General features: G+C 39.8%; 1 protein-coding gene across 1 annotated transcript; it reads left to right on the top strand.

The window, feature by feature from the left end:
• Positions 1–5,924: 5,924 nt before the first annotated feature.
• Positions 5,925–25,405, top strand: DEMA1 (DPM1 ER membrane anchor 1). The gene is made up of 4 exons (XM_087436417.1): positions 5,925–6,000; positions 23,313–23,426; positions 23,527–23,683; positions 24,756–25,405. Exons 3-4 carry the CDS (start codon positions 23,540–23,542, stop codon positions 24,927–24,929), a joined length of 318 nt encoding a protein of 105 aa, XP_087292543.1. The 5' UTR covers positions 5,925–6,000; positions 23,313–23,426; positions 23,527–23,539; the 3' UTR covers positions 24,930–25,405.
• Positions 25,406–27,368: the final 1,963 nt, after the last annotated feature.

Genomic DNA, 27,368 nt, shown 5'->3' with positions numbered 1-27,368 from the left:
TTGGGCTGAGGATGGGGGCAGGGGGGTTAACTGCAAAGGGGCATGAGGGAGCTATGATGGAAATGAAAATTCCATTTTGGGGTGATGGAAATGTTCTCTAACTTGGTTATAGTATAAATATGTCAAAACACTTGTAACTCTACACTTAAGATGGGTACATTTCATTGTATGTAAATTATGTCTCAACAAAACTGATTTTTTTTTATTGAGGTCATAATAGTCTATAACAGTGTGAAATTTCAGTTGTACATTATTATTTGTCTGTCACCATATAAATATGCCCCTTCACCCCTTGTGCCCACCCCGCAACTCCTTTCCCCTCTGGTAGCCACTAAACCATTCTCTTTGTCCATGTGTTAGCTTATCTTCCACATATGAGTGAAATCATACTTCTTTCTCAGCATGCCAGGGTGTTTGTCTTTCTCTGTCGGGCTTATTTTGCTTAATATAATACCCTCAACATCCATCCATGTTGTTGTGAATGGGTCAATTTTGTCTTTTTTTATGGCTGAGTAGTATTCCATTGTATATATATACCAAATCTTCTTCATCCAATCATCAGTCGATGGGCACTTGGGTTGCTTCCACTTCTTGGCTATAGTGAATAATGCTGCTGTGAACGTAGGGGTGTGTAAGTCTCTTTGAATTGTTGATTTCAAGTTCTTTGGATAAATACCCGGTAGTGGGGTAGCTGGGTCATGTGATATTTCTATTTTTAATTTATATTGAAATTATAGAGTTCTAAAGAGCTGGAAAGGATCTTAAAGACTCTCCTGTTTTTTTCAGATAATGAAATGGAGGCCTGGGGAGGCTAAAGCCATTAGACCAACTAAAGTTAGGGTAGAGGTAGTTGCAAAGTTAGGGTCGACTCAAATTTCCAAACTTCAACTAGTTCAGTGTCTTTCCACACCAGTGTCTTCTTTCTCAACATGCCAGCATGCCCCACCAGAAAAGTACTCCACCAAAGATCAAATTTTGGTTTTTCCTTTCTTCCATAGCACAGGCTAGGATAGAGACTAACAAAGGGAAGCCTTACTTAGAAGAGCAGGCAAACAGTAAGGAGTTCTGAACATCCTGGGAGAAAGGAATAGCAAGGCTTTCTGTGTCTTGATATAAACAAAAACAGAACAAAAAAACTGCCTCATTTTTTGGGAAGTGGTCTTCAGTGGAGAGAGAGAGAGAAATGGTGTTGCTGGAACTGTGATACACTGTTATCATCCTGACCCAGTCCCCCTAGAGCTGTGTGTGATCTGCTGTGGTTGTTTGCTAAGAGTGGACCCTTGGGAGGCCAACTGTGGAACATCCTTAGCAAGTTTAGCTTGTCATCCCTCAGAGAGTTCTACCTGCCCGCAGGGATATAGACAAGCAAGGGCATCATTCGCAAGCAGTGGACAGGCATTGCCTTTTGGATTGAGTAGGACCAGTCTCCAAAAGTGGCAGTGTGAGTTAATGAGAAGCTATGGCATTAGCCATGATCAGACTCCAGTTAAGAAGAGAACAGAACCCACTATAGACTGAATAAGTTATCCCTTATAGAGTAAGTTATCTGGACAATTTATGGGGGAGTGCTCCACAAGTCGGAAATAATGCGCTTCCTGCTAAAAGGGCTGTTGAGTAATTAAGCAATTGTTTGGAAAAAATAAAAGCATTGTAAATATATTTTGAGTTTCTGGAACAGGTAATTCATTCATTCAGTATTATTTATTGAGCATGTACTGGGTGCCAGACACTGTGCTAAGAATTGGGATAGTGGCTACACTCTTAGGGCTTGGGGGTATAAATAAGATGCATCATAGAATAGACTGCTATGATAGGGGGAGCTTAGGGTCCAATGGAAATTCACAGAAGAAACCCCTAGGCTACTCTTTGGGTGGGGAGAAAAGAGGTCAGGAGAAGATTCTCCAAAGAAAGTAACTAGGCTGAGAGCTGAAGTAGGAGCTATCCACATGAAGGGGATGACAATGTTCCAGGAAGGGGGGACAGCATAACCGAAGCCCTGGAGATAAGAGGATATGACTTTTTCTGGAAGAGCTAAGTGCAATAGTATAATGTGCCTCGAGTAAAGTGAGAGTTGCAGGAAAAGATGTGGCATGCTCTGGGGACATAGGCCTTGATCCTAAGGGCAATGATGAACCACTGAAAGATGCTAAACAGGGCAGTGGCATGATGAAAATTTGTAGAATATTTTCTCTGGTTACAATGTAAAGAGTGGACTGAAGAAAGACATGATTTGCAGGGAGACCATCAGGAGACTGTTGGAATAAATAAGATTGATGGAGAGAAATCAATTTGAGTTAGAAGATACCACCTTTCAGGACTTGACTGACTGGATTTTGAGGATGAGGGAAGAGAGAGAAAAGTACAGGATGTTGTACATTGTTTCTGATAGACGATACATATAAGTAATTATAACATTATTATGCATATATTTGGAGAAAAACGTTCAACGCAATCCTTGCTATACAAACTCAGGAACTAGAGATTCAAGTAAATTTTTGGATAATTTCTTTGCTATCCAAACTCCTGCTGTTGGCTAGTTGAAACTCAGGAACAAACGGATTTGGATAACAAGATTTCTTTGGATTCCCTTCCTAAATCCAGGAACTGAAACTCAGATGCCAGGTGTATTTGCAGTAAATTTGTTTTCTTTTTTTGTTTTTAAAGAAAGTCTTTTGTTTTATGCTGTTCCTTGCCATAAATTTAATATTTTAGGTAAAAAGAAATTCTATATCATGCGAGATGAAGTTTATATTTTACTCAGTTGGTATTTAGGAGAGAGAGCTCCTGAGATACATGGTATTAAATGTATTCGTATGACAAAATTAAAGTTTTAAATATGAGTAGCTCTATTTAAGTATTTTAGTTTTACATAGTAGACATGTTAATAACTAAGGAAATATATTTGCTATCAAGTGACCAGTTTGACAAAAATCTATTATCTTTACTAAAGACCAATATAATTTCTAAAATACTCAAAACCATTCTAAGATTTCAATGAGGAAAACAAAGCAAATTTGATTTTAGGAGCAAAGCACTTTTAGCAGAGTTTTTAAATAAAATTTTCTTCCATATTCATTTCTGGTATAACAAGGACATTTATTATTCTTTGACTTATATTGGTATAAAATGTGTGAAAATACCCCAAAAATTGATGATTCTCTAGTATCCAGGATAGTCTTTCAGAGTCAAAGGAGACAATATGTATCAAATATTAATGACTTTTTTGAGATTTGTGAGGGGATTTCAAAATGTTGAAAGCATAAATGAATACTGTGATAATATTTATATGGGGTTGGATAATAGGAAAATTTTTAATTGTAATGTTTTCTGTCTAGGTAAGAATTCCTTGAGTGATCAATCAGTACAGTTCCCTTCCATAAAGCAAAAACATGCATGTTTTTCCACAGACCACCAAACACATTTGGATGTCTGTCTAGGTTATAAATGTAGATTTCAGATAAGCTTATACTTACATATTATGTGTGTCTCCTACTTCTTACTGTCTCCTAAATGCTCACTTCTCACAACCTGCACCCCTCTCAGCTGATGCCCCACCTCATTCCATTTTTTATTGAAAAAAAAGGGAAACTGTCTCCTCTCCTTCCACCAGATCTATGGTTTACCTCCACCTGCAGCCACCTTCTCCTTTCCTCCTGTATCAAGGTTGACCAATCACTGTGCTTCTGCCGTGGAGCCCTGTGGCTCTCACCTTTGTAAGAACTTCAGTCCCCTCTCCTACATCAACGTGCCACCCCAAAATATGTCACTTTGGCATATTGATTATTTTGAGCTGAAGGCATTTGAGAAACAGCAGATGTAGGAAGGGCTCTCTGACCTACCCTTTTCTACCTAAAAACAGACCATAAAATTTCCCACGAGAAAGATGCCTTCCCTGTACCAGGAAAAGAACATCCCTTGGAAAGTCTCTGTGTACCCTAGTTAGAAAGCCACTGGTAGGGCCGGCCCCGTGGCTTAGCGGTTAAGTGCGCACGCTCCGCTGCTGGCGGCCCGGGTTCGGATCCCGGGCGTGCACCGAAGCACCGCTTCTCTGGCCATACTGAGGCCGCGTCCCACATATGGCAACTAGAAGGATGTGTAGCTATGACATACAACTATCTACTGGGGCTTTGGGGGGGTGGGGAAAGAAAGCCACTGGTATACAGATGTTTTTTCTACTCTCTGACTCCTGTTCACGCTTAAAATCCACCTTAACTGCACCTCTGTCCCCACAACTTCACTGAAAATACTTTTACAAAGGCTATCAACAATATCCACATTGGTAAGTCCAAATAAACATCAAGGGTAAGAAGTAGTTACAAGCCTCAGGACACAGATAAAAAGAAATTAAAATGCAGAAATCTGACCCAAAGTTACTATTAAAGAATTTACTTTCACAGTTGTTAAACACAATGCACCCATTTTATAACCAACATTATAAGACATGCGGTACATTAGTTTAGGGACAGGTCTCCTGATCCAGTTGGCTCCAAGCAGGAGCAAGATAGTTGTGCAAGGCTGCATTTATGCAGCCATGGCTCTGGTCCATTTTCTGAAATAAGCCAGCCCATCAGAGCTTTGATGAAGCATCTCACCAGGTATGGGCAGCTTCTGAAATGGTGTGAAAAATGCAAGTTTTGAAGAAACATTTGACTCAGCCATCTCCATCACACCCTCTTCTTAGCAGGTACTATCTGACACTTCAACATATTATTTAGAGAGGGAAATTTAAAATATTAAAGTAATGTTTGGTAAGACTCAAAAAATTCACTGGTCCTCAAGAAACTTCTCTCTTCAGGCCACAATATAACCAGATACTGGACTCTAGATGTTTTGCAGGGAAGGTGGAGTGGAACCAACATTACAGCTCCTTATTGGGGAAAACAGTCCTGAGGCATCCGGAACCATCTCTCCAGGATCGTTTGAAAACCTTGGGCATTGTTTCTAGAGCTTTGAAAAAGTCTCACAAAATGCAGAAACGTGACTGGTGCAGCATCCTTTCCAGAGTCAGTGACAGCTCTTTCTGTAAGGTTTAATTCTCCATCGCATCAACCAAATTGGGAAAGTCAGAGCATCTTTTTCTCCGCGAGTAACAGGTGGGGTTTTTTTCAGGCTTTTCTGTGTGGGCGCCTTTCTGGCGCTGCCTATGGAATACTAAAAAGTATGTAGCATACTATTAAACTCTTGACATGCTTCAAAATAACTTTTAATCAACTTCCTCCTCAATACATAGCATCAATTTTAAAAACTCGCTTTAAACACGGTTTAGAGAGGGACGGGTAATGGATACCCGCTGATGTAATGCAGTGGGGGTTTTTTGTTGTTTGAGGAAGCCACAGGAAGATGCCTTGTCTTGATGTGCTGGAATTCCTTCTTCAAATCGGGATGGTGCCTCAGGACATTTTTTTTTTTTTTTTTTTTTTTTTTTTTTTTAAAGATTTTATTTATTTTATTTTTTGCCCCTAAAGCCCCAGTAGATAGTTGTATGTCATAGCTGCACACCCTTCTAGTTGCTGTATGTGGGACTCGGCCTCAGGATGGACAGAGAAGTGGTGCCTCAATGCGCACCCGGGATCCGAACCCAGGCCGCCAGCATCGCAGCGCACACACTTAACCACCAAGCCACAGGGCCGGCCCATCAGGACATTTTCTGACAGTAAGACGCAACACAAACCTCGCAGCACCACCTGTGCTTGGCAGCAAACGCCGTCAGTTCTTTGCGCAGTTTCCCAGGAGCGCAGGGGTTTATGAGCATGCGCAACAGATTTTCCGTTAGGAATCAGTGAGGCGCGGGCTGTTTGGAGCATGCAAACACAACATTTCTGGTAAGAATCAAGGGAGCATGCGCATACAGATGTTAGGTGTCAAGCGAGACACTTCTGAGCATGCGTCAAGCGAGACACTTCTGAGCATGCGATCTCGGTTCCCGGCGCCTGTCGAAGGGGTTAGAGAATCTTTGTGCGTCCCTCTTTGACTGAATCCAGACTCGTGGAAGAAAGGCTGGTATATTAGTTTTTATAACAGGAGTTTTAACATCTTTTTTTTCTTGAATCATTTTTTTCAAATACAGATATATTAAATATTCATTGTAAAATATCTAACAATTTACAATCAGCAACTGGGTAGAAAAATAGCCAAAGGACTGGTAATTATCACAGAAAAATAATTACCAATAGATGTTAAACATAGGAAAAAATGCTTAGCATCAGTTGTAATAAGAGAAAGAAAATTAGAACTATATTGAGATACTATTTTTTACTTATCAGATTGGCAAACATTGAAATGTATACTCTATATAGGAAGATGCTATATATAGGATGCTCTATATAGGAAGGGTAACAGGTGCTATCTTACCATGCTGATGGGAGAGCAGAATATCACAACCCTTAGTGGTTATCAAAACCGCAGCTGCATTTCCACTGTGATCCAGCATTTCCACTTTTGAGAATTTTCCCTATAAATACACTTGCTTATATATGAAATGATGTATGAGGTTGTTGATTGTAATAGCAAAAGATTGGAAACTACCTAAGTATCCCTCAGAGGACTGATTTTAAAAATGGTAGTACATATGCTCAATGGAGCATCATGCAGCTGTGGAAAAGAATGAGCAAGTTCCCTGTGTACTGATGTGGAAAGATCTCCAGGATATCTTGCTAAGTGAAAAAAGCCCAGATGCAGAACAGCGTATAAGGTATGCCTTTTGTGTAGGAAAGGAGAATAAGATTGTATGATCCTTTCTTGTTTCCCCATAAATTCTGGAAAGATACACAAGAAACTAATAATCATGGTTTCCTGTGGGATGGAGGGAAGGACCGAGACAGGATGAGAGACTTCTCGATGTATACATTATAATGTAATATTGCTTTTTGAACCATGGGAATGTTATCAGTTAAAAACAAAAATAATAAAACTACAGTAACTTGTTTTAAAATTTGGAAATGTTCAATATAAAAAATGAAAAATCTCCCATAATTTCACCTTCTAAAGGTAACTGCTATTAACTGTTAGGTGTATGTTCCTCCAACATCTTACTTGCCTTAGTCTTGAGTATTTTTAAAAATTTAATTATGATTTATGTTATGCACATGCTTCAGAAATATGGAGGAAATCTTTTTTTAAAACCAAAAGCTCTTGGTCTGTTATAACTGTACTTTTGAATTTATTCACCATTTATGTTTATTAGTCGTTTGGATGTCCTCATGTGAAGTGCATGTTCAAGTCCTTTGCCCATTTTCTTTTTTTTTATCTTTTTCTTATTGATTTACAAGCGTTCTTTATAAATTCTGAATATATGTCCTTTGTATACATACACTCTTTGGCTTGTCTTTTCACTTTAATAATATGTTTTGATGAACAGAAGTTCTTGATTTTAATGTGGATAAGTAATATCAATAATAAATTTTTTTAATGGATAGTGCTTTTTCTCTGGTCCTGTTTAATCTGTGGTTAAACCTGTTTATTGAATTCTTAATTTCTATTATTGTATTTTCAGTTCTACAATTTCCATTTATTTATTTATTATAGTTTTCAGTGCTCTGCCAAAGGTGTCTTGTCTTTTTTCCTTGAACATTAAGAATTACTATTTTAGAATCTATGTCTGATAACTCCATTAACTGGTTGAGATTGAGATTCAAATTTTTTCAAGGCGGTGGAGTAAGACTACTTTATAGGCGGTGATGTGTAGTTCCATTAGGAGACACTTGGTGTCTGATTGTTTTTTTGTGATGCTAACAGCATTGTCTAGATCCATTTATGTGTGAGGGACTGCAAAATAATAGTATTCAAGTTCTAATATAATTCTCCTCTGTTTCTTATCTGAAACTCCTTTCTAAAAAGAAATTTCTCATCATTTGGTTACCCTAAGATAGAGATCATATAAGAAAAACAGAAAAATGCTTGATTTTTTCTCCTTTATTTACTGGTTTAAATAACGAGTTGGCTCTCTAGCATCCTCCCAAGGTGAATAATGAGGTTTTGTGCATATTGTTTAAAATGACTGACAATACCAAAGAGTTGGTGTGGGTATGGAGCAACTGGAACTCATACATTGCTAGTGGGAGTCTGAACTGATATAACCATTGATATACCACCAAGACAGGAAACCAGTCTTGTGGTATCTTCTAAGGCCTACCTATGACCTGTCTGTGCCATTCTGTACAGCCAACAGAAATGAGTGCTGTAATGACCATAGATATGTTATAAAAATGTTCATAGCAGCACTATTCATAATAGCCACAAACTGGAAACAACTCAAATGTTTATCAGTAGTAGAATGGATAAATAGAGGTATAATCATATAATGGAATAATACATATCGAAGAAAAAAAGAACAAGATATTGCCATGTACAACATGATGTTGAGTGAAAGAAGCCATACATAAAAAAGTACATATGGTATGATTCCATTTATATGGAATTCAAGAATAGGCAAAACTAATTTATAGTGCTACAGGTCAGCATAGTGGTTATCTTTGGGGGATACTGATTAAAAGGGAGTATGAAGGGTTTTTTGGGAGGGTTGGAAATGTTCTTGTAGCTAGAACTCACTATATGTAAGTTACGCTTCAACAGAAAGTTTTTTCTTAAGGCAAAGTAAGACTATATATCTGTATTGCTTGTATGCATAAAGACATTCTGGAAGAAAACACAGGAAACCAATAATAGTCGTTTCCAGGGGGTGGGTGCTGGTATGGAAACTGGGCAAGCTGGGTCAGGGCAGAGTGGGAGCCGTTTTTGCCGTATAACCTTTCTTTATTTTTTTAATTGAGATATAATTGACGTGTAATAGTATATTAGTTTCAGGTGTACAGTGTAATGATTCGGTATTTGTATATATTGTGAAATGATCACCACAATAAGTCTAGTTAACATCCATCACCATATGTATTACAAATTTTTTTGTGTGATGAGAAATAACCTTTCTATATTTAAAACTTTTTGAGCTGTATGAATATATAAATATTTTTTTAATTGGTTATCTAGTAGAATCCTATTTCCAAATGGCTCTATCCTCATTTTTTGTCACACAGGCATCAATTGTTTGTTTCCCAGCCTTTTCCTCTTTTTGTTGACAATCAGGAAATATTACATGTGGAACGATTATTGGGAAAACTGACATTTTTGCTTTGAATGTTTACTAAAGGTCCTAAACGTTGAAAGCTCAGATAGTCTATAAAAGGCAGTATATTCAAATGTCAAATTATTACCGATATGTTAATTATAGGAAATATTCTGTGTCTCACCCAGTCTGGCTTTGGATGCCCTGCAAGTACTGGTTGAATTTGCCCCATTTGTCCTTGATAAGAAATAGCATTAGCTGGACTAGAACAGTATTGACTACAAAATCTTTTCATTCTTTGTGGTAAATGATTCCTCTCCAGACAGGACTTGTCTTGGTCAAAGTGCCAATACCCAGTTGTAGATATCTTTACAGCACGCATATCCTAGAGAGCATAAAATTCTCAATCTTCTAAACAACACTTTCCCCCTCACTGACGGTGATACAATGAACTTGAGGGGGCCAATAGCAAAAGGGATACTGAGGAAGGAGCCAGATAGGATGAGAAAAAGTACAACGTAATTTCACAGTTGGTTCCACCAAATAGAAACAGCCTCTGTGAAAGTGATAAATTATAAAGATGAGGAAATCAGCCCATCCGTAAGCCAAAAGAAACAAAAACAACCCCCCCCACCAATTGTTCCTGTCACATATTTAGTTAAAACTTGAGCAGAAATTATTCTTGTTGTATTACTCCCTTGAGCAAACATCACACTCCCTTTACAGATCTTCAGTGTCATAATTCCCTTTGTTTTTTTGAACAAATACCATGACTCTCCTTTTCAAATATATATTTGACCTCTTTTCAAATGTATTTTATTAGAATCCTCTTTTCAAATAACTTCTTTGAATTTTTCTTGCTTTTAATAAAGTCCACCTTTCCCACCCCTGCTGACATCAGGACATTTTACCTTCCCTATCTGGTGTCAAGAGACCCCTCCAGCCTTGCTCCCAAGGCAAATCCTGAAGGGGATTTTGGGTATCCTCTATAGAATAAAGCCTGTAATTTTGCTGTGTTAAGAAATGAGGTTTGGTGGTTGTTACCTGTTATGATTCCATAGGTTGGCTTAGACCAGCTGGGTGGTTGTTCTGCCCCACTTGGCATTGGCTTGTGCTATGCTCTGAATGTTTGTGTCCCTCTAGAATTCCTATTGAAATCCTAACCTCCAAGGTGATGGTATTAGGAGGTGAGGCCTTTGGGTGATTAGGTGATGAAGGCAAAGCCCTCATGAATAGCATCAGGGCCCTTACAAAAGAAGCCCAAGAGGGCTCTCTCACTCCTTCCCTTATGTGAGGACACAGCAAAAAGATAGCTGTCTGTGAACCAGGAAGAGGGTTCTCAGCAGACACCAAATCTGCCAGCACCGTGATTTTGGACTTCCCAGCCTCCAGAACTGTGAGAAATAAATGTTTGTTGTTTATAAATCACCCAGTCTATAATATTTCTGTTATAGCAGCCCAAACAGCCTAAGACAGCAGGGATCACTCATTTAGAATTTCCGAGATGGCTTTATTCACTTGTTTGCTGCCTCATGGGAGCTGGGCCTCTCTCTAGCTGGAAGGTCAGACTTCCTACCTGGCTCCTCAGGACTCCAAGAGAGTGAGTGCAGGGGTTGCCAGGTCTCTTAAGAGCTAGGCTTGAATTGGTACAGCATTTCTTCTATTATATTCTATTGGTCAAAGCAAGTCACTAGCCAGCTCAGATTCAAGGGCAGGAGAAATGTCTTGCCCTCCTGATGGGAAGAGTGGCGTGCGTGTACAGGGATGGGAGGAATTGTTGGCGTTCATCTTTGCACGTGATCTACCACAGTAGAAAAAAGTGAGGAATGCAAATTTTTGCTTTCGAAATTTAGCTGAGGTTATTTGCCTTTTAAGATGAACAAAACATCATTTAAGAAACAAACTAACCTTGGGAACAATAAGGGTAAAAGGATTAGAAATCATTTTTCAAGAATTTTATAAGTGAGAGGAAGGAAGTTGGTAGTGACTGGACACCCAAGTTGGAGGAGGGGGAAGGGAGGGCAGGATACAGCTTCTGAAAGAAGGGTTTAGCAGTGTTGTTTCTCTTGAAACACACAGAATGGAATTCAAACTCTGGCAAATGTTGTTCTTCATATGTCGGCATAAGAGCCACCGAGAAGGGAGCCTTCCCTGCTTACCCTCCAGCAGGGCGGAAGCAACAGGGAATGGAGGGAGGGTGGGAGTCCGAGAAGCTGCAGGTACGCCCTTTTCCTGCCTAAACTTCCAATTCCCCTAGCAGAAAACCCGTGTAAAGGGTTTACGGAAGGCCTGGGGATAACCAGAGGGAATTACAACATGTGGGGGACCCTAAAACTGGATACCAAATATGGTGGTTTCCAAAGTCCAACGACAAGAAAAATCACAACCCTTCTACAGGGGTCCTAGTCCTGCTTTCTTGTCTTGAAATCCACCCTTCACTCCCTCTCTTCAAAGAAGGCACTCCTTCTTTAATCCTTCCCGGTGCACATCTTCACACGCACGCCCAGATGCCTACGTGTGGGTGAGATGCACGCACGTGCCTGCCGCTCTGAGCCACTCAGAGAACTGGCAGATGTTGCGCAATTACCATCTGCTTTCACCACAGTAGGCCAGATTAAATTCTTAATAACAATAGCAATAACAAAATTATTGAGCAGTTGCCGTGTGCCAGACACTGCTCTAAGCACACATATATTAAATCTCACAACAGTCCCATGGGAATAGATATTGTCTCCATCCTTCATATGAGGATGATAAGGCACAGAGAGGTTAAGTAACTTATCCGAGGTCACACAGGTAGACAGTGGTAGAGCAGGGATTCACATCCCAATGATTCCCAAAACTCACACTCCTGAACCTGAGCAGTGGAGCCTCTCTTCTGCAGGCCTTCCTCTCCCACCACCTTCTGTGTGAGGAGGAAGCCAGCAGTTGACAAATTCATTCTTCTTCTGGTAAGGGTAAGCCCCTGGGCATATAAGCACTGTTGTCTTCTAGTTACTTTTGTGTGAAAAATTAGAAAGGATAGTTTTGTTAACAGTGGCTATTTCTGGGTGATGGAATGAAAGGCACCTTTTAAAAATATGTATATTCTTTTTTTTCTATAATTAATATATATTTCCTCAGTAGTTTTTTAAGTTTAAAAAGAAGTCCCCCACAGTCTGTCTTGCTCTTTTCAGTCCCCTAACCTCCTGGGGCTGACATGAGCACAGATGGGCTTCAAGAACGAGATGTGGCTTGCAAACATTGCCTCAGATACGAGGTCTAACTATGAGACCCTGTTTTATTGGACACCCCTGTGTAGAACAAAAATGTCTCCCCTCCACCTTTGAGTATGGCACCTGGATCTGTATTCAGCAAGGACGAGGTTCTTGGCGGGGGCGTACCAGCATGAGGGGAGTGATCATAATTTTCCGTGGGGCAGGAAGTAACTTAACCAATATGTAGAAAGGTGGATGTCTCAGGGCCACAGATGCATTGTGTCATAGTTTCCATGGCCCTGGGTGCTATAATAATGCCTCCCACAGACCATTGCGTGTGACAGAACTCAATTCCACAGCTGCCTGGGGTGTCTATGAAAGTATAACTCAAAAAAAAAAAAAAGAAAGAAAAAGAAAAATCAAACAAACCTGTAGTTCTTCCATGTATCTTCAGCACCCATGAGGCTGCCCTGGCCCAAAGTGGAGCGTGTGCAACTGATTCCTGGAAATAGGGGCCTGTGGACTTGCTGGGCCAAGTCCCCTGTCCAGGGGTGGGGCTTCCCAATGGGGCAGCCCCAAAAAGGGGTCTCAAGGGTAATTTTCATGAAAGGAGATTTATGTCAATGGATGAGGTAGCTAAGAGTCTAGTCCCCCTTGGGCCAGAGCTGGGGAGATGTGCTTTCCTGGGACTAGATAGGAGATGTGGTTGGGTTGTACAATATGGAAGAATCCCAGGATGGCTGGTGGAAGAAAGCTACAGCAAGTCGTGGATATTTTCCTTAGGGCCAGGTGCTGAGGGTTGGTGAGGTTGTCCTCTGGGGCTAGCTCTTAGTTCTGCCTTATGGGATGGCCAAGAGTGAAAAAACTAAAACTTAGCCACATGCCTTTGACCCAAGTTCTGTGCCCCAGGAGATCCAAGATTCTTGGGATGGAGATGCACTAGGCTTCTTTTTTCTTTTAGATTCCAGAGGGGTCTTAGTTATCCAAGGTGGCTCCTGACATATTAAGAGCACCTCCAAGCAGAGCACAGCTGACTTTACTGTATGAACTCCCATTCATGAGAACCCTAGTTCTTGAAGGTGCCTTCTTGACCTTTACAATAAGTGAGAGCCACAGCGAGTGACACACCGAAAGGATCATCTTGTGATGTTGAGAAGGAAAATGGACCCACCTGGATAGAACCACTTTGAGACAAGTTGATAGCTGCTATAGAGCCTTGTTGGTTTTTCCTTCACATGTTCCATCACCAAGGCTGTGTTCTGGGTTCTCTTATGTGAGGTCAGTCAGGTGCGGCCACAAGAGGAGACACAGGATAGGCTCAGGAAAACAAAATTTATTATACTCACAGGTCCTAGAGACAGAAGGCACAGCACATCATGCAGGGCCACATGTGAAAGCACTGGTGTCAGTCAGGAGGCAAGAGTGAGGGGAGAGCCAAGGCCATGGCATTTATTGCTCTTTCCACAGGAAGAGAAAGGCAGGGCGGGGGAAACAGCTTAGGATTGACTAGTTTGAATAATTTCTTACAGGCTCTAACCTACAGGAGTGGTCCCTAGTTGCCTAGTGCCTGGCCCTGGGATGATTAAAGCAGAGGAATATTGCCTGCTGGGGTGCCTGAGCCAGATACAGGAGGTATGGCTTTGGATTGGTTAGTTTGCATATCAAAGCCATGCTCCCAGCTGTGCCCTTCACTATCTGTAAGAATTAGCTAGCCCCAGGAGGGCCAGTATCCCCAGCAAGAAAGGTTTTTAAGATGTCAAAACATTGTAATACACAGAAAATTAAAAATATAAACAATACAGACTGTATTAGTTATCTATTGCTGCATAACAAACGATCCCCCAAATTAGTCGCTTAATCCAAACACTATGTCATAGTTTCTATGGGTCAGGATTTCAGGAATGGCTTAGCTGGGTGATTCTGGCTCAAAGTCTCTCTTGAGGTTGCAGTCAAGATGTTGGTCTACAGTAATCTGAAGACTCAATTGGAGGAGGATCCATTTCCAAACTTACTCACATGGTTATTGTCAGGAAGCCTTAGTTCCTTGCTAGCAGTTGAAAGGCCTCAGTTCCTCACCATAGGCTGCTTGAGTGTCCTCACAACTTGGCAGCTGGCTTCTCCCAGAGCAGGTGACCCAAGACAAAGGAGAGGAGGAAGCCATAATGCTTTTTATGACCTACTCTCAGAACTCACAGGCCTTCACTTCTGCTACACTTTATTCTCTAGAAGTGATTCACTAAGTCCAGTCCACACTCAAGGAGGAGGGAAGAATATCAAAGAATTAAAACCATCACAAAGTCCAACACCAACTTGATCTCCACAAAGTCAGCTCAAGGGCATTGTAGCAAAGGCCACTGTCCTGGTTTGCCCCAGATCCAATGATTCAGTCTTTGGAGACCATGGATTTTAAACCATGAAGCTTCTCGCTTTTTGTGGATTAGGGATGTGAGATTTTGGAGTGAATCAAGGTGAATCTGGTTTGGAATCTACACAAGATGGAGGCACCCAAATCTCCCCAGGTGAGGTTTTCAGAAGGCTGTGCTTTAAAGGCTAGGGGTGGAATGACTGGGTGTAGAGAATGGGCGAGGATGTGTAGGATGGGGGTGCCAACCCCCTGTTGTAGAGTGGGCTCTCTCCCTAAAGCTACCCCTATAGCCTGGCTATGCTGTTTACCAGACATTACCAAACATCATTGTAAATAAGGAAAAATATAAATGAAGACAAAGAGGAAGAAGACAATTTAAAATGTTTGCGTAAATCAATAATGGAAGGATAGAAGATATGGAATTAAGAATATGTGTCTTCTTTTACTTCAGAGAAAATTTAGAATAAAAAATGTATGTCTGTTCAAATTCTAGTAGTGGGTCCTCCTACAATATACCTGACCACTTCTCCTCAAAACAGTCAAGGTCATCAAAAACAAGAGAAGTCTGAGAAACTGTCGTAGCCAAGATGAGTCTAAGGAAACAGGACAACTAATTGTAATGTAGTATCCTGGACCAGAAAAAGGCATTGGATAAAAACTAAGGAAATCTGAATAAACTATGGACTTTAGTTATTAATAATGTATCAATATTTGTTCATTAATCGTAACAAATGTACTGTACTACTGTAATATGTTAATAATAGGGGGAAATAGGTATGAAGTACATGAGAACTCTCTGAAATATCTTCTCAATTTTTCTGTAAATCTAAAAATGTTCTAAAAAATAAAGTCTACTGAAAAAACTGTTTTTGCCCAATAGTAACCAAAATCTTATACAGAAAGGAAAACATCTCTCTCAGCATTAGGTAACCAATGATGTGCCATGATCATTTTTACTTTGAGCCGGAAAAGGTAAAAGAAAAGTTGAAAGTGTTTGGTTAATCAAGTTTAAACAAGTTCTTAAAAAATTAAATTGCTCAATTGGCAGATTTGTGATTCTTGGGTTTCTTTCAATTTGAAGGGTAATAAAGACTTGTGATCCAGAAAGACTTTGACATGTGCAAGAGAAACTTTAACTTCTATGCTTAAAATTGCTTGGCATCAGAAAAAAAAAAAAGCTTTTATGGGAAATAGTACTTGTTTATCAAATATGTTTCTTAAAATTTAAGTCACATCACCAATGCATGGTGGTTGTTGTTTTTTTTCTGACTTTTTTCTTTTCCCAAAGCAAAAAAAAAAAATTTCAGAATAGCCGTTGGGTTCTTCAGATGAATGTGATTTATTATATCCCCCTGTGCAAGTTAATGAGACAAATTATAGTGACATCAAAGTGTCTTTAACAGTTTCTAAAACCTAAAGCAGAACAGTGCTTTTGCTTTGACAGAGGGTAAGAGGAGACTGAATCCAGGAAATCAGAAATAAGGTAAAAACAAAACAAAGGGAATAAATAGAAGTTAAAAATAATAGATCAATATGTAAGATATTTGGAGCCCAAACAGTGAAACAAAATGGATGAGATTTAAAATAAAAGATAGAGCCAGAAGCCAAGAAGCTTTTGAAAATAAATGAAGGGGCCGGCCTGGTGGCACAAGTGGTTAGGTGCGTGCACTCTGCTGCGGCGGCCCGGGGTTCCCCGGTTCGGATCCTGGGCGCGCACCGACGCACCGCTTGGCAAGCCATGCTGTGGCGGCGTCTCATATAAAGTGGAGGAGGATGGGCATGGATGTTAGCCCAGGGCCAGTCTTCCTCAGCAAAAAAGAGGAGGATTGGCAGATGTTAACTCAGGACTGATCTTCCTCACAAAAAATAAAAAATAAGTGAAGATTAATATTTTAATATCAGAGTTGTTCTCACATATTTATGTGCAAATATGTCCATCAATACTATTTATAAAAGCAGTAAGTTATCCAACAATAAGAAAATAATTGTAATGCTTCTATAAAATGGAAAAATATGTAGATATTAAAAATTATCTTTTTGAAGATTATTGAAAGACATTGGGAAATGTTCATAATAAAAATTTTAAGTTTAACAAATTATATACACAATGGTTCTAATTTTTTAAAAAATTATAAAAGGGGCCGGCCCACTGGCGTAGCAGTTAAGTTCATGTGCTCCGCTTCGTTGGCCCACTGTTCGCAGGGTGGGATCCCCGGCACGGACTGACACACCGCTTGTCAAGCCATGCTGTGGCGGTGTCCCATATAAAGTAGAGGAAAATGGGCACGGATGTTAGCCCAGGGCTAATCTTCCTCACCAAAAAAAGAAAAATTACAATATAAAAATAGATATATGTTTCCTCAAGATGCTAAACACAGAGTTTCCATATGACTCAGCAATTCCATGCCTAGGTACATATCCAAAAGAAATGAAAACATATGTCTGTGCAAAAACTTCTACATGAATGTTCATGGCAGCATTATTCATAATAGGCAGAGTGGAAACAACCCAAATCTCCATCAACTGATGAATGGATAAACAAAATTTGATATATTCATAAAATATTATGTTATTCAGCAATAAAAAGGAATGAAATACTGTTACATGCTACAACATGGATGAATCTTGAAAACATTATGCTATAAAGTTGAAAGGAGCCAGACACAAAAGATCACATATCATATGATTCCATTTATATGAAGTGTCCAGAATAGACAAATCTATAGAAACAGAAAATTGATTAATGGTTGCCAGTGGCTGGGGACGGGGGAGTGGGGAGTGACTGCTAATGGGTAGAGGGTTTCTTTTGGGGGGGGTGATAAAAATGTTTTTAGATTGTGGTCATGGTTGTGCAACCATCTGTATATATATATATCAGTGTATATAGTATAAAATATCAGATTTTTTCTCAAGATTTTTTCTCTCTAGGTGGTGGAATTATAAGAGATTTTGTTTTCTTTTTTGTGTATTTTCCAAATTTTCTACAATGAAAAATGTTATTTAAAGGAAATGAGAGGGTCAACCCCGTGCCTTGATGGTTAAGTGCACGCGCTCCACTGCTGGCGGCCCGGGTTCGGATCCCGGGTGCGCACCGACATACCGCTTCTCTGGCCATGCTGAGGTCGTGTCCCACGTACAGCAACTAGAAGGATGTGCATCTATGACATACAACTATCTACTGGGACTTTGGGGGAAAAAAATAAATAAAAAGAAAAAAATAAATAAAAAAAAAGAAAAGAAATGAGAGAATTGGTAATCAGTGCTCCTCTAAATGTGATCTGTAAACTGGTGATCGTCCCTAAATTGTTACTGGTCTGCAACAAAATACAGAAATTGAGAGGAAATACCTGGAAACTTTAAATAAATATTGTACATTGCAGTGACATCGAAGTGTATGATCACTTTAATTCTGTTAATAACATAAATATTGGTCCTCAGTGGATTGGGAGAAAAAATAGAAACCTGCTCTTTCACCACAGATAGTTAGAGAAACCCTGTCCTAGATAATTCCTAGTGTCCTTTTCAAAAAATGTTTAGATCAAAGACTATGAGTAGAGGGGCTGAGGAAAATGAATACAACTAAAACAGACTAAAATAAGATATATAAAAACCATAACAGTGAAAATGATTAGAGCAAATTGTGTTTAGAAGGAAATAAAAGCAAAAAGCTCACGGAACAAAATGAATAGAAAAGGAAAAAAAAAAAACCCACTGCCATCAGCCTCTAAGGCTCATGCTTCCAAAATAAAACACCAAAAGAAGTCCCCCATCCACCTCTTGATAATGGTTCCCACTGCTTATTATAGGTGCTGGGTTGTTAGGGGATGGCACATGCGGAGGGGGCTTGAGAACAACGTAAGGTGCAAAAGGGTCAGTCTATACAAACCCTGGGGGAAACTTGCTCCTCTGAAGTGGGCTAGAATGTCGCATCACCTCTTCCCTGGGTTGGAATCACAAGGTCAGGAAGTCTGCCAGCAACGGATGAACCAGGTCAGCTTTAACACATTTCCCAGACAGACATCTCAGGAAGGTGTGGAATCAGCAACTGATCTGTTTTTCAAAGTCCTCGGAATTTGATCCTCACTAATGTTGTAACATGGGGCAAGGCAGAAGATGTTCAAGTATGGGGCAAGGACATTCTCTGCTTGCAACCCAGGTATGCCCTTCCAAAACCAGAAGGATGGAATATGGAATGGGACCACTGGAATGATGGCTCAATGGTGGCTGAATCCTCAACTCCGTATTCTTCTATCCTCGTGAAGCCTGTAGCGAAGCACAAGACAGGGGGACTTTAAAATGGGCCCCTGCGTGAGTGTGCACATGGGTATTGTGGCTATAGTGGTTGTAGCCAGAAATGTATTTACTCGATTTTGGGTGGTTATAATGTAATATTAATAGTACGCTTCTTCTGACACTTTCTCTCTCAAAGACATCTCAATTCCAGATGAATAGATATTAGCTATAAAGGTTTGCTAAATCTTTTGCAGTGAATTTACAGACTCTTCTGCTGAATTGTGGCATTGGGGGATTGGTGCCCGTTTCCTTACCGAGAAGAATATTGTCTTGGTGTCATCACCCCTGCCAAGGGCAGCATGTCCTGTTGTATAGCTCAGTGTTACCTATTCTGTGAGAAGTAACTGGGTGATGAATGGATTATCTAAAAACCTTATCAAGCTTAATGACTTTCTGAGGTTTCAGATGGCTTCTGCATGAAAAGGTTAACTCTGAATCATAAATAATGAAGGCTTTTCAACAGAACAACCTTTCTCTTGTGTGGAAATTATATGTACTGAAATATTAGCCATTTATCTTTGTGTTTAATTTTTTTTCTTTCTTCCTCTAGTAAAAACTGACAATTTTTGGCCCTTAATGTAGAAGAAAAAAACTATTTCAATCCAAGTGCCCTGTTAAATATCACAGCTTGATGTTGATGAGTTTCAGTAACTTCCATTTAGCTTTCTAGAATCTAAAATAAGACGTCCAAGCAGCCCTACTAGCTGTGGTAAGGAAAAAGGCTGCACTAATTTGATGAAAAAGAAAACACGCTCATTTCATTTCGCTTGTCATTGGAGGCTAGAGGGAACCTATTTAATGTCCAACAAGGTCAGGATATGGTAGATAAGCTCAAAGGCTCTTCCTTCCCAATGCTTGTTTTCTGTTTGTTTTGTTGTTGTTTTTTTTAAATAGCCTTCTTAATGGGTGTGAGGTGGTATCTCATTGTGGTTTTGATTTGCTCCTTAATGATTAGTGATGATGAACATCTTTTCACTTGGCCATTTGTATATCTTCTTTGGGGAAATGTCTAGTCAAGTCCTTTTCCTATTTATGAATTGGGTTTTTTGTTGTTGTTGAGTTGGAGGAGTTCTTTATATATTCTAGATATTAATCTGTTATCAGATATGTGATGTGCAAATATTTTCTCACGATTGAGTATGGTGTTAGCTGTGGGGTTTCTGTATATTGCCTTTATTATATTGGGGTAGTTTCCTTCCATTCCTAGTTTGTTGAGTTTTTATTTTTTGTCATGAAAACATGTTAAATTTTGCCAGATGCCTTTTCTACGTCAATTGAGATGATCATGTGTTTTTTCCCCCTTCATTCTGTTAATGTGGTGTATTACACTGAATTTTGTATGTTGAACCATCCTTGCATTCCAGGAATAAATCCCAGTTGGTCATCATGTATAATCTTTTTAATATGCTGCTAAATTCAGTTTGCTAGTACTTTGTTGAGGATTTTAACCTCAATATTCATAAGGGATATTGGTCTTTAGTTTTCTTTTTTTGTAGTGTCTTTGTCTGGCTTTGGTATCAGGGTAAAGCTGCCCTTATAGAATGGGTTAGGAAGTGCTCCTTTTTCTTCAACTTTTTGGAAGAGTTTGAGAAAGATTTGTGTTAGTTCTTTAAATTTTTGATAAAATTCCCAGAAATCATCTGGTCCAGGGCTTTTCTGTATTGGGAGGTTTTTGACAGATTCAGTCTCCTTATTATAGTTCTATTCAGATTTTATATTTCTTCATGATTCAGTCTTGGTAGGTTTTGTGTTTCTAGGAATTTTTCCATTTCATCTAGATTATTCAGTTTTTTAGCATACAATTGTTCATAGTACTTCCTTAGAATATTTTTTATTTCTGTAGAATTGGTAGTAATGTCACATCACAAATAATTTTTGAGCGTTCACTTTCTGTGTGCAATCACAATGTTAAGCCCTGGAGACCCATCTCCAAGTAAGACCCCATGGCATCACAAAGCTTATGGTCCAGTGCATTTAAAATGTGATTTAGAGACCAAAGTTGGATAACCCTATACTTTTCAGAATTATATTAACTATACATATGAATTTAAGATATTGATTCCTGAGCTACATTCAGTGAAAGAAAGTCTTTAAAATACAGTCTTATCAGCCCTTACTTGTTGCTACTACTGTATCCTTGCTAAAGGCCTCTGGTTTCAGAATACATATGGCAAACAATCTTGGAGACAGGACCAACTGGCAGCAATGTACTCTAGTCCAGCACTACTCATTGCACCACACACACACAAATTCAGGCTTGGGGATGGGCCCTTTTTTCCTTTTTATTCAGGTATAATGTCCACACAGTAGAGGGCATAAAGTGCATTAACCTTAAGTACACAGTTTGATGGATTTTCACATATGTCTAGACCTGTGTAATCATCAGTAGATTGATATAAAATATTCCCATCTCCCAGAAAAATCCTTTATATGTACATGAGACATGAGAAGATTGGGGATCTTAAAGTCTCAGGCTGGCAGCAGTGTAGAGTAAGGAGGGTGAGATGGGCTCTGAGTCTTCATCTGGGAGCCTTGGCTGGAGGAAGCATCCAAGAATTCTGCTGACTCTGCCAGAAGTGGCTCAGACTTGCACATATTCTGCAAAATCGGCCTTGGCCTGAGCCCTCCCACAAACTCTGCTTGTGTTTACACACACACACACACACACACACACACACACATCCCCACTCATTCAACATTCATGGAATTTGCAAGTCTTGACTTGGTGGAGTAGCCAAAGATAAAGAAGCCATAGTCCCTGCCCTTCTGGAGGAGAGCCAGCATCACTGCAGCCCAAAGACCACCAGGGCTCACCTTCTGACTTTATTAGATGCGGTTGGCAGCAGCTGCCATACTCCTATGTACCCTCCTTTCCTTCTCAGAAAATCCTAGCTCTACCCTCCTCCTTGTCATGGGCGTCCTTCCTCACCTGAAGTTAGATCCGGACCGGGGGTCATCTTTACTCTGATCATCTTGTTCTGCTCCTGCTTCCTCAGCCATGGCCTCTAAAGCTGCCAGTTTTTTTGTGAGTCCAGCAAGTAGGTCCAGTGATGCGGGATTAGAAGGATATGGGGTAGTCAGCCTGGAGAGAGCACCACTAGGAGGTAAGTTGATTACTGATCTCAAGGCTATAGAGAGATTTTATAAGAAGGAAGTGGACTGATTGTTCATTGTTTGTGAAAGAAGCAGTAAGATAAACAGGCTCAGATTAAGAAAGATAGGGTGGCACTGGCCTGGTGGTGCAAGCAGTTAAGTGCGTGCGCTTTGCTGCAGCGGCCCAGGGTTCGCCAGTTCGGATCCCGGGCGTGCACCGACACACCGCTTGTCAAGCCATGCTGTGGCGGCGTCCCATGTAAAGTAGAGGAAGATGGGCATGGATGTTAGCCCAGGGCCAGCCTTCCTCAGCAAAAAAAAAAAAAAAAAAAAGGAGGATTGGCAGATGTTAGCTCAGGGCCGATCTTCCTCACAAAAAAAAAAAGAAAGAAAGATAGGGTTTGGAGAGTAGGAAGAAAATCCTTGTCTAAAGAGTAGCCAAGTCTTTGGTGCCATGTGGCCTGCACCCCAGCCCTCTCAGAGGAGAGGACAGACAGACAGCAGCCTAGGGGAGAGTTTCATGGTTTTCCTGACTCCAGGTGATGGGTGCGGTTGGGCTAGTGCTCTGGTCCCTCTAACTCAAGGGTTCCATGATTCTGTGATGTCACTGAAGAGAGAAGAATGGGGCGCTGGGCTTGGCTCCAGCTGCTCCAATTCCTCTCTCCTTTGGATTCTGATAGTTTTTGGGATGAGGGGAGGTGAGCTGAGTGATCACACGTGTCCCAGCTCAGTCTCCCCTCTAGCCACCTCAGCCCCCACAACATTTATGGAGAGAAATTAGCCAGTGTGAGTCAGCTCCACCGAAACAAACAGAGCATGTTTTTTGAAGCTGATCAAAAGAACAACAATGAAAACAGCCTTTTATTCTTCTGTTTCTAGAAAACTTAAAGAACAAGAGAACTACTTTCAAACTGAGCTGGAAAAGAATATTTGGACAATCTGTGATTGTGAGAGTGGATGAGTCTTCTAGCTAACCCTATGAGCTTTGAAACCACAGCAATCACTTTCTTCATCATCCTTCTAATTTGCCTCATTTGCATCTTCCTTTTATTGGTGGTTTTTTTATATAAATGGTATAAATCCAAGCTGATAAATTGGGATCAGATTTGAAGTCACACTAGCAAATGTATCTAGAAATAATATAAAACAATTTAAAGTAGAGCAAATAATAATGCTGTAGCTCTCTACTTTTTCCATTTCAGTGTTTTAGAAATGCTAATGTTCTGTTTAAAAGTAAAGTTCCACACCAAGCCTTAAAATCAAGACCATTCTTCCTTTTCTGAATTTTTTGCTTGCTCATTTTCAGCGTCCAAAGTAAGAAAGATGAAGAGACAGAAAAAGGTCCTTGTACAGATGCAAATGGAGGTGAAGATTGTTTAGCTGCTAATGTGGAGACAAACAATTCAGGAGACAAAGACAAGTAAGTCTATATCGTAGAATGTGGTAGAAAGCCATTTTTGTGTGTGATGATGGTAGCTAAGATGCATGAATTTAAAAAACCCTGCTGATTGATTTTCTAGGACTCTAACATCCATGAGGCCTGGCATTCTTGTTCAGAGACAGAGTAAAGAAGTGGTGGCCATACCCTTTGAAAACAGAGAGGACGCAGAGGACGAAGAGGTGGCCAAAATAAAACAGAAGCAAAAGCTTGAGAATGCTAAAGAAAATGGTCAAGAGGTGATAGGCTTTTCTACTCTCAAGGGGCAGTTTAGAATGTGATTGATTGAAAAGGAGGTAAATTACTTGGCTAGGTGGTGAGGGGGGTCTCGGCTAGAACTTAGGTGTGTCCTTGGAAGGAGTACACTGTCCACAGTCATTTAAACTGTTCTTTTTAACTTATGGATTCATATTATTAAACCAATTACATATGCCAAGCCTAGACACTTCCTCATTCTTCATTCTTACATTTGTGTTTTTCTTAATAATTCCCCTTCATTTTGCTTTTCTCAGAATCCTAGGATATTAGAGCTGGAGGAGGCCTTGGAGATCATCTAGAGATCCAACCCTCTCATGTTACAAATGAGAAAATAAGATGAATTGTTCAAAGTCACTCCTCCACCATGGCTGAGCTCAGGACCAGACCCTGTGTCCCTGCTCTATTTCCAGGCTCCTTCTACAACAGCACACAAACATTGCCAGGCTCTTCATGAGCTCCATGTCTGGGGCTCCCTAATAAGAACAACACAAGACCCATGCCCAGTCAGAGACAGAACGATGGTTCAGGTGGCTCTTGGGTTTGACTACTTCATAAAAAGAATGACACATGTCACCAGATGCTGTTTGAATATGTCAGTGTATGCTTTTATAACCATAGAAATATGAAAATGAGATCATGATGGATTATCACTGCTGTCCTATATCATTTAGAAATACTTTTTTTCTGTTTCTCACTAACAATGTACATATAACCTATATATATATATAGGGTGTTTTTTGGTGAGGAAGATTGGCCTTGAGCTAACATCTGTTGCCAAGCCTCCTCCTTTTGCTTGAGGAAGATGGTTCCTGAGCTAACATCTGTGCCAGTCTTCCTCTGCTTTGTATGTGGGACGCCTCCATAGCATGGCTTGATGAGTGGTCAGTAGGTCTGCACCCGGGATCTGAACCCATGAATCCTGTACTAATGAAGTGGAGCGCATGAACTTAACCACTACATCACGAGGCCGGCCCCCTAACCTATATTTTTAAAAGCAGGGCTTGTTGCATTCATAAATTGATCATTTATAATGTTTGTCCCATTCTCTTGCAGGATGTTGACTTGCAAAAATCACCCATACGGGTCACTGGATCTCCTTCAGTTATTGAAAACCACAAAAGACCTTTAAAAGGAGTGACATTTTCTAGGGAGGTAATTGTTGTGGACCTTGGGAAGGACCATCCTGTATCTCGAAGCTATACTCGAATACATAAAGAGAGAAAATGAAGCTCAAAAAAAGCTGAGAGAGAAAGAAACGTAACCTTAGACTCACAGCAAAATGATTGGGGGCACAGAATCATGTTGAACCAGCAAAATAATGGGGAATTAAGCAAATACAGATAGTATTTTACTTTTGTGCAGAAGTGGGCTACATGCAAAATTCTGTAAGTAAAACACCCAGAACTTGAATATAGTTTTTTTTAAATTCAAATCTGAGTTCAAAAAATTGATTGTATTAAGTGTCCTTAAAACACTGACTACTCAGACGCTGTTCTAACATGTGAATAAAGTGATTTGTGTTTGTGCAGATGTCTGTTAGGTAAATCATATTCAAGGAGCACTTTGGAAACAGCACGTGTTCTTGATGCTCTGATCACAGGCATCCATGACCAAATGACTGCTATCATCATGGAAACTTCCAGTAACTAGGACTAGAGTCTCCTACTACATAATCCCTATTGAACTCAGTCCTGAAACATTTATTGTACTGACAACGGCTTTTTAAGACTGATACAGAAAAAACCCACCACCAACGACAAAACATCATGTTACTTTAGGCAAGTCCTGGGATTATACTATTTTTGGTTTCATTAGTTTAAAATTTGCTGTCTGTATGTGGAATATGACAGTAGAGGCCAGTACAACATTATCCAAACCACTGCAGTAAATATTTGTGAAATGTGTAAGGGGCAACGAGAGAGATAAAAAGTAGAAAACATAGCATTTGATTCAGGGGCCTAGCACATTGTCATGTATATGGCATATGCTGAATAAATATTGAGTTATTGTAGAATAAGTGATAAAATAATTTAGAATGTGTGACTAATGCTAAACGGGGAGTATTGACACCCTTTGATGGGGAGAAGTCCTTGTGGTCGGAGACAATCCCACAATGACAAGGAGAAGGGACTTAACCAATAATACAAGCAGAGAGATGAGTGTGTTTCAGATGGGGAAAAGCACAAGCCAAGGCAAAGAAGTGAGAATGTGTATTCAGTTTGGTGGACACCAGTTGGCTGGAGCTGCATGCTGGCGCTGCAGAGAGTTGAGAGGTAACAGTGAAGTGTAGTCAGGAGTCAGAGTAAGGTCACTCTTAGGATCCCAGGCTAGGGGTGTAGAGTAGATAAGGGATTAAAGCAGCGTGGACTGTGGTGGAGGGGGTCTACAAAAATACTCATTCGGAGCCCATGAGTTCTCTATAAGCACTTAAAAATTTTGGTCTGTGATTCACCTGATGATAACATTAAAAAAATTTTTTAAATTGTGGTAAAATACACATAACATAAAATTTACCATCTTAACCAGTTTTTTTTCCCTTTTTAAAAATTGAGGTAGCATTCGTTTATAACATTGTCTAGTTTTCAAGTGTACAACATTATGTGCACAGTTCAGTAGTGTTAAGTACATTTACATTGTACGACCATCACCACATCTATCCACAGAATTCTTTTCATCTTGCAAAACTGTAACTCTGTACCCATTAAACACTAACTCCTCATTCCCCCCCAACCCCACTCCAGTCCCTGGTAACCACCAATCTACTTTCTGTCTCTATGAATTTGACTACTCTAAGTACCTCATATAAGTGGAATCAGAGTATTCATCCTTTTATGATTAGCTTATTTCACTTAGCACAATGTCCTCAAGATTCATCCATGTGTCAAGAATTTCTTCCTTTTTAAGCCTAAATAATAATCCATTTGTACATATATACTGCCTTTTGTTTATTCATTCATCTGTTGATGGACACTTGGATTATTTCTTTTTTCTGTTGTGAATAATGCTGGTATGAATATTTAAAATTTTAATCTAAGGAAGTTCAGACTTATCTGGATGACCATTTATAGCTGTATATTCCCATATGATGTCATGGTTTCATCGCCCATATCTGCATCTGTATTTATGAAACCGAGGTGCTTTGTCACAAGCTGATGAGAAAAGAGTAGAGGAGGAATTAATACATAAATGATGCATCTGTGTCCAAGTGAAGGCCAATTTCCTGGTGACTGACTATGCTAATGACGGTTTTGTAAAAGTTCCAATAGAAGAAAATGGTGGGAAAATTGGCCATCAGTGCCCATGATAGCACAGGCACATGGAATTCCAGAAGGCCATCGGTGCCACAACTATGGGGTAGCAATAAAGCAGTCAACAGAATATCATCTGGCACTAAATGTTAATTTGAATTTTATTGGTTTTATGCTTTTGTTTATATTTGACTTGTAAATTTGTTTTGGTTTTAGGGTTGAATGAGAGCTCTAAGGATAAGAAGTTGATATCCAGTTTTACGTTTCTACATGTTTTTAAGTAACACTGTATATAATAAACAATTTAAGGCAATAGTAGTGGCAGGGGTTCATGGGAACTTTCCTCTGGGATTAGGTTATTGAAGAATAGCACCAGAAGATAAGTGGAGAAGGCTATAGTGACAATTCAGACTTGAAG

Source organism: Ceratotherium simum, chromosome 11, assembly GCF_057802395.1.
Source record: "Ceratotherium simum simum isolate JZ-2026a chromosome 11, ASM5780239v1, whole genome shotgun sequence".
NCBI classification, from domain to species: Eukaryota; Metazoa; Chordata; class Mammalia; order Perissodactyla; family Rhinocerotidae; genus Ceratotherium; species Ceratotherium simum.
Note: the sequence above shows the minus strand (reverse complement) of the source record. Positions and strands in the feature narration are given on the sequence as shown.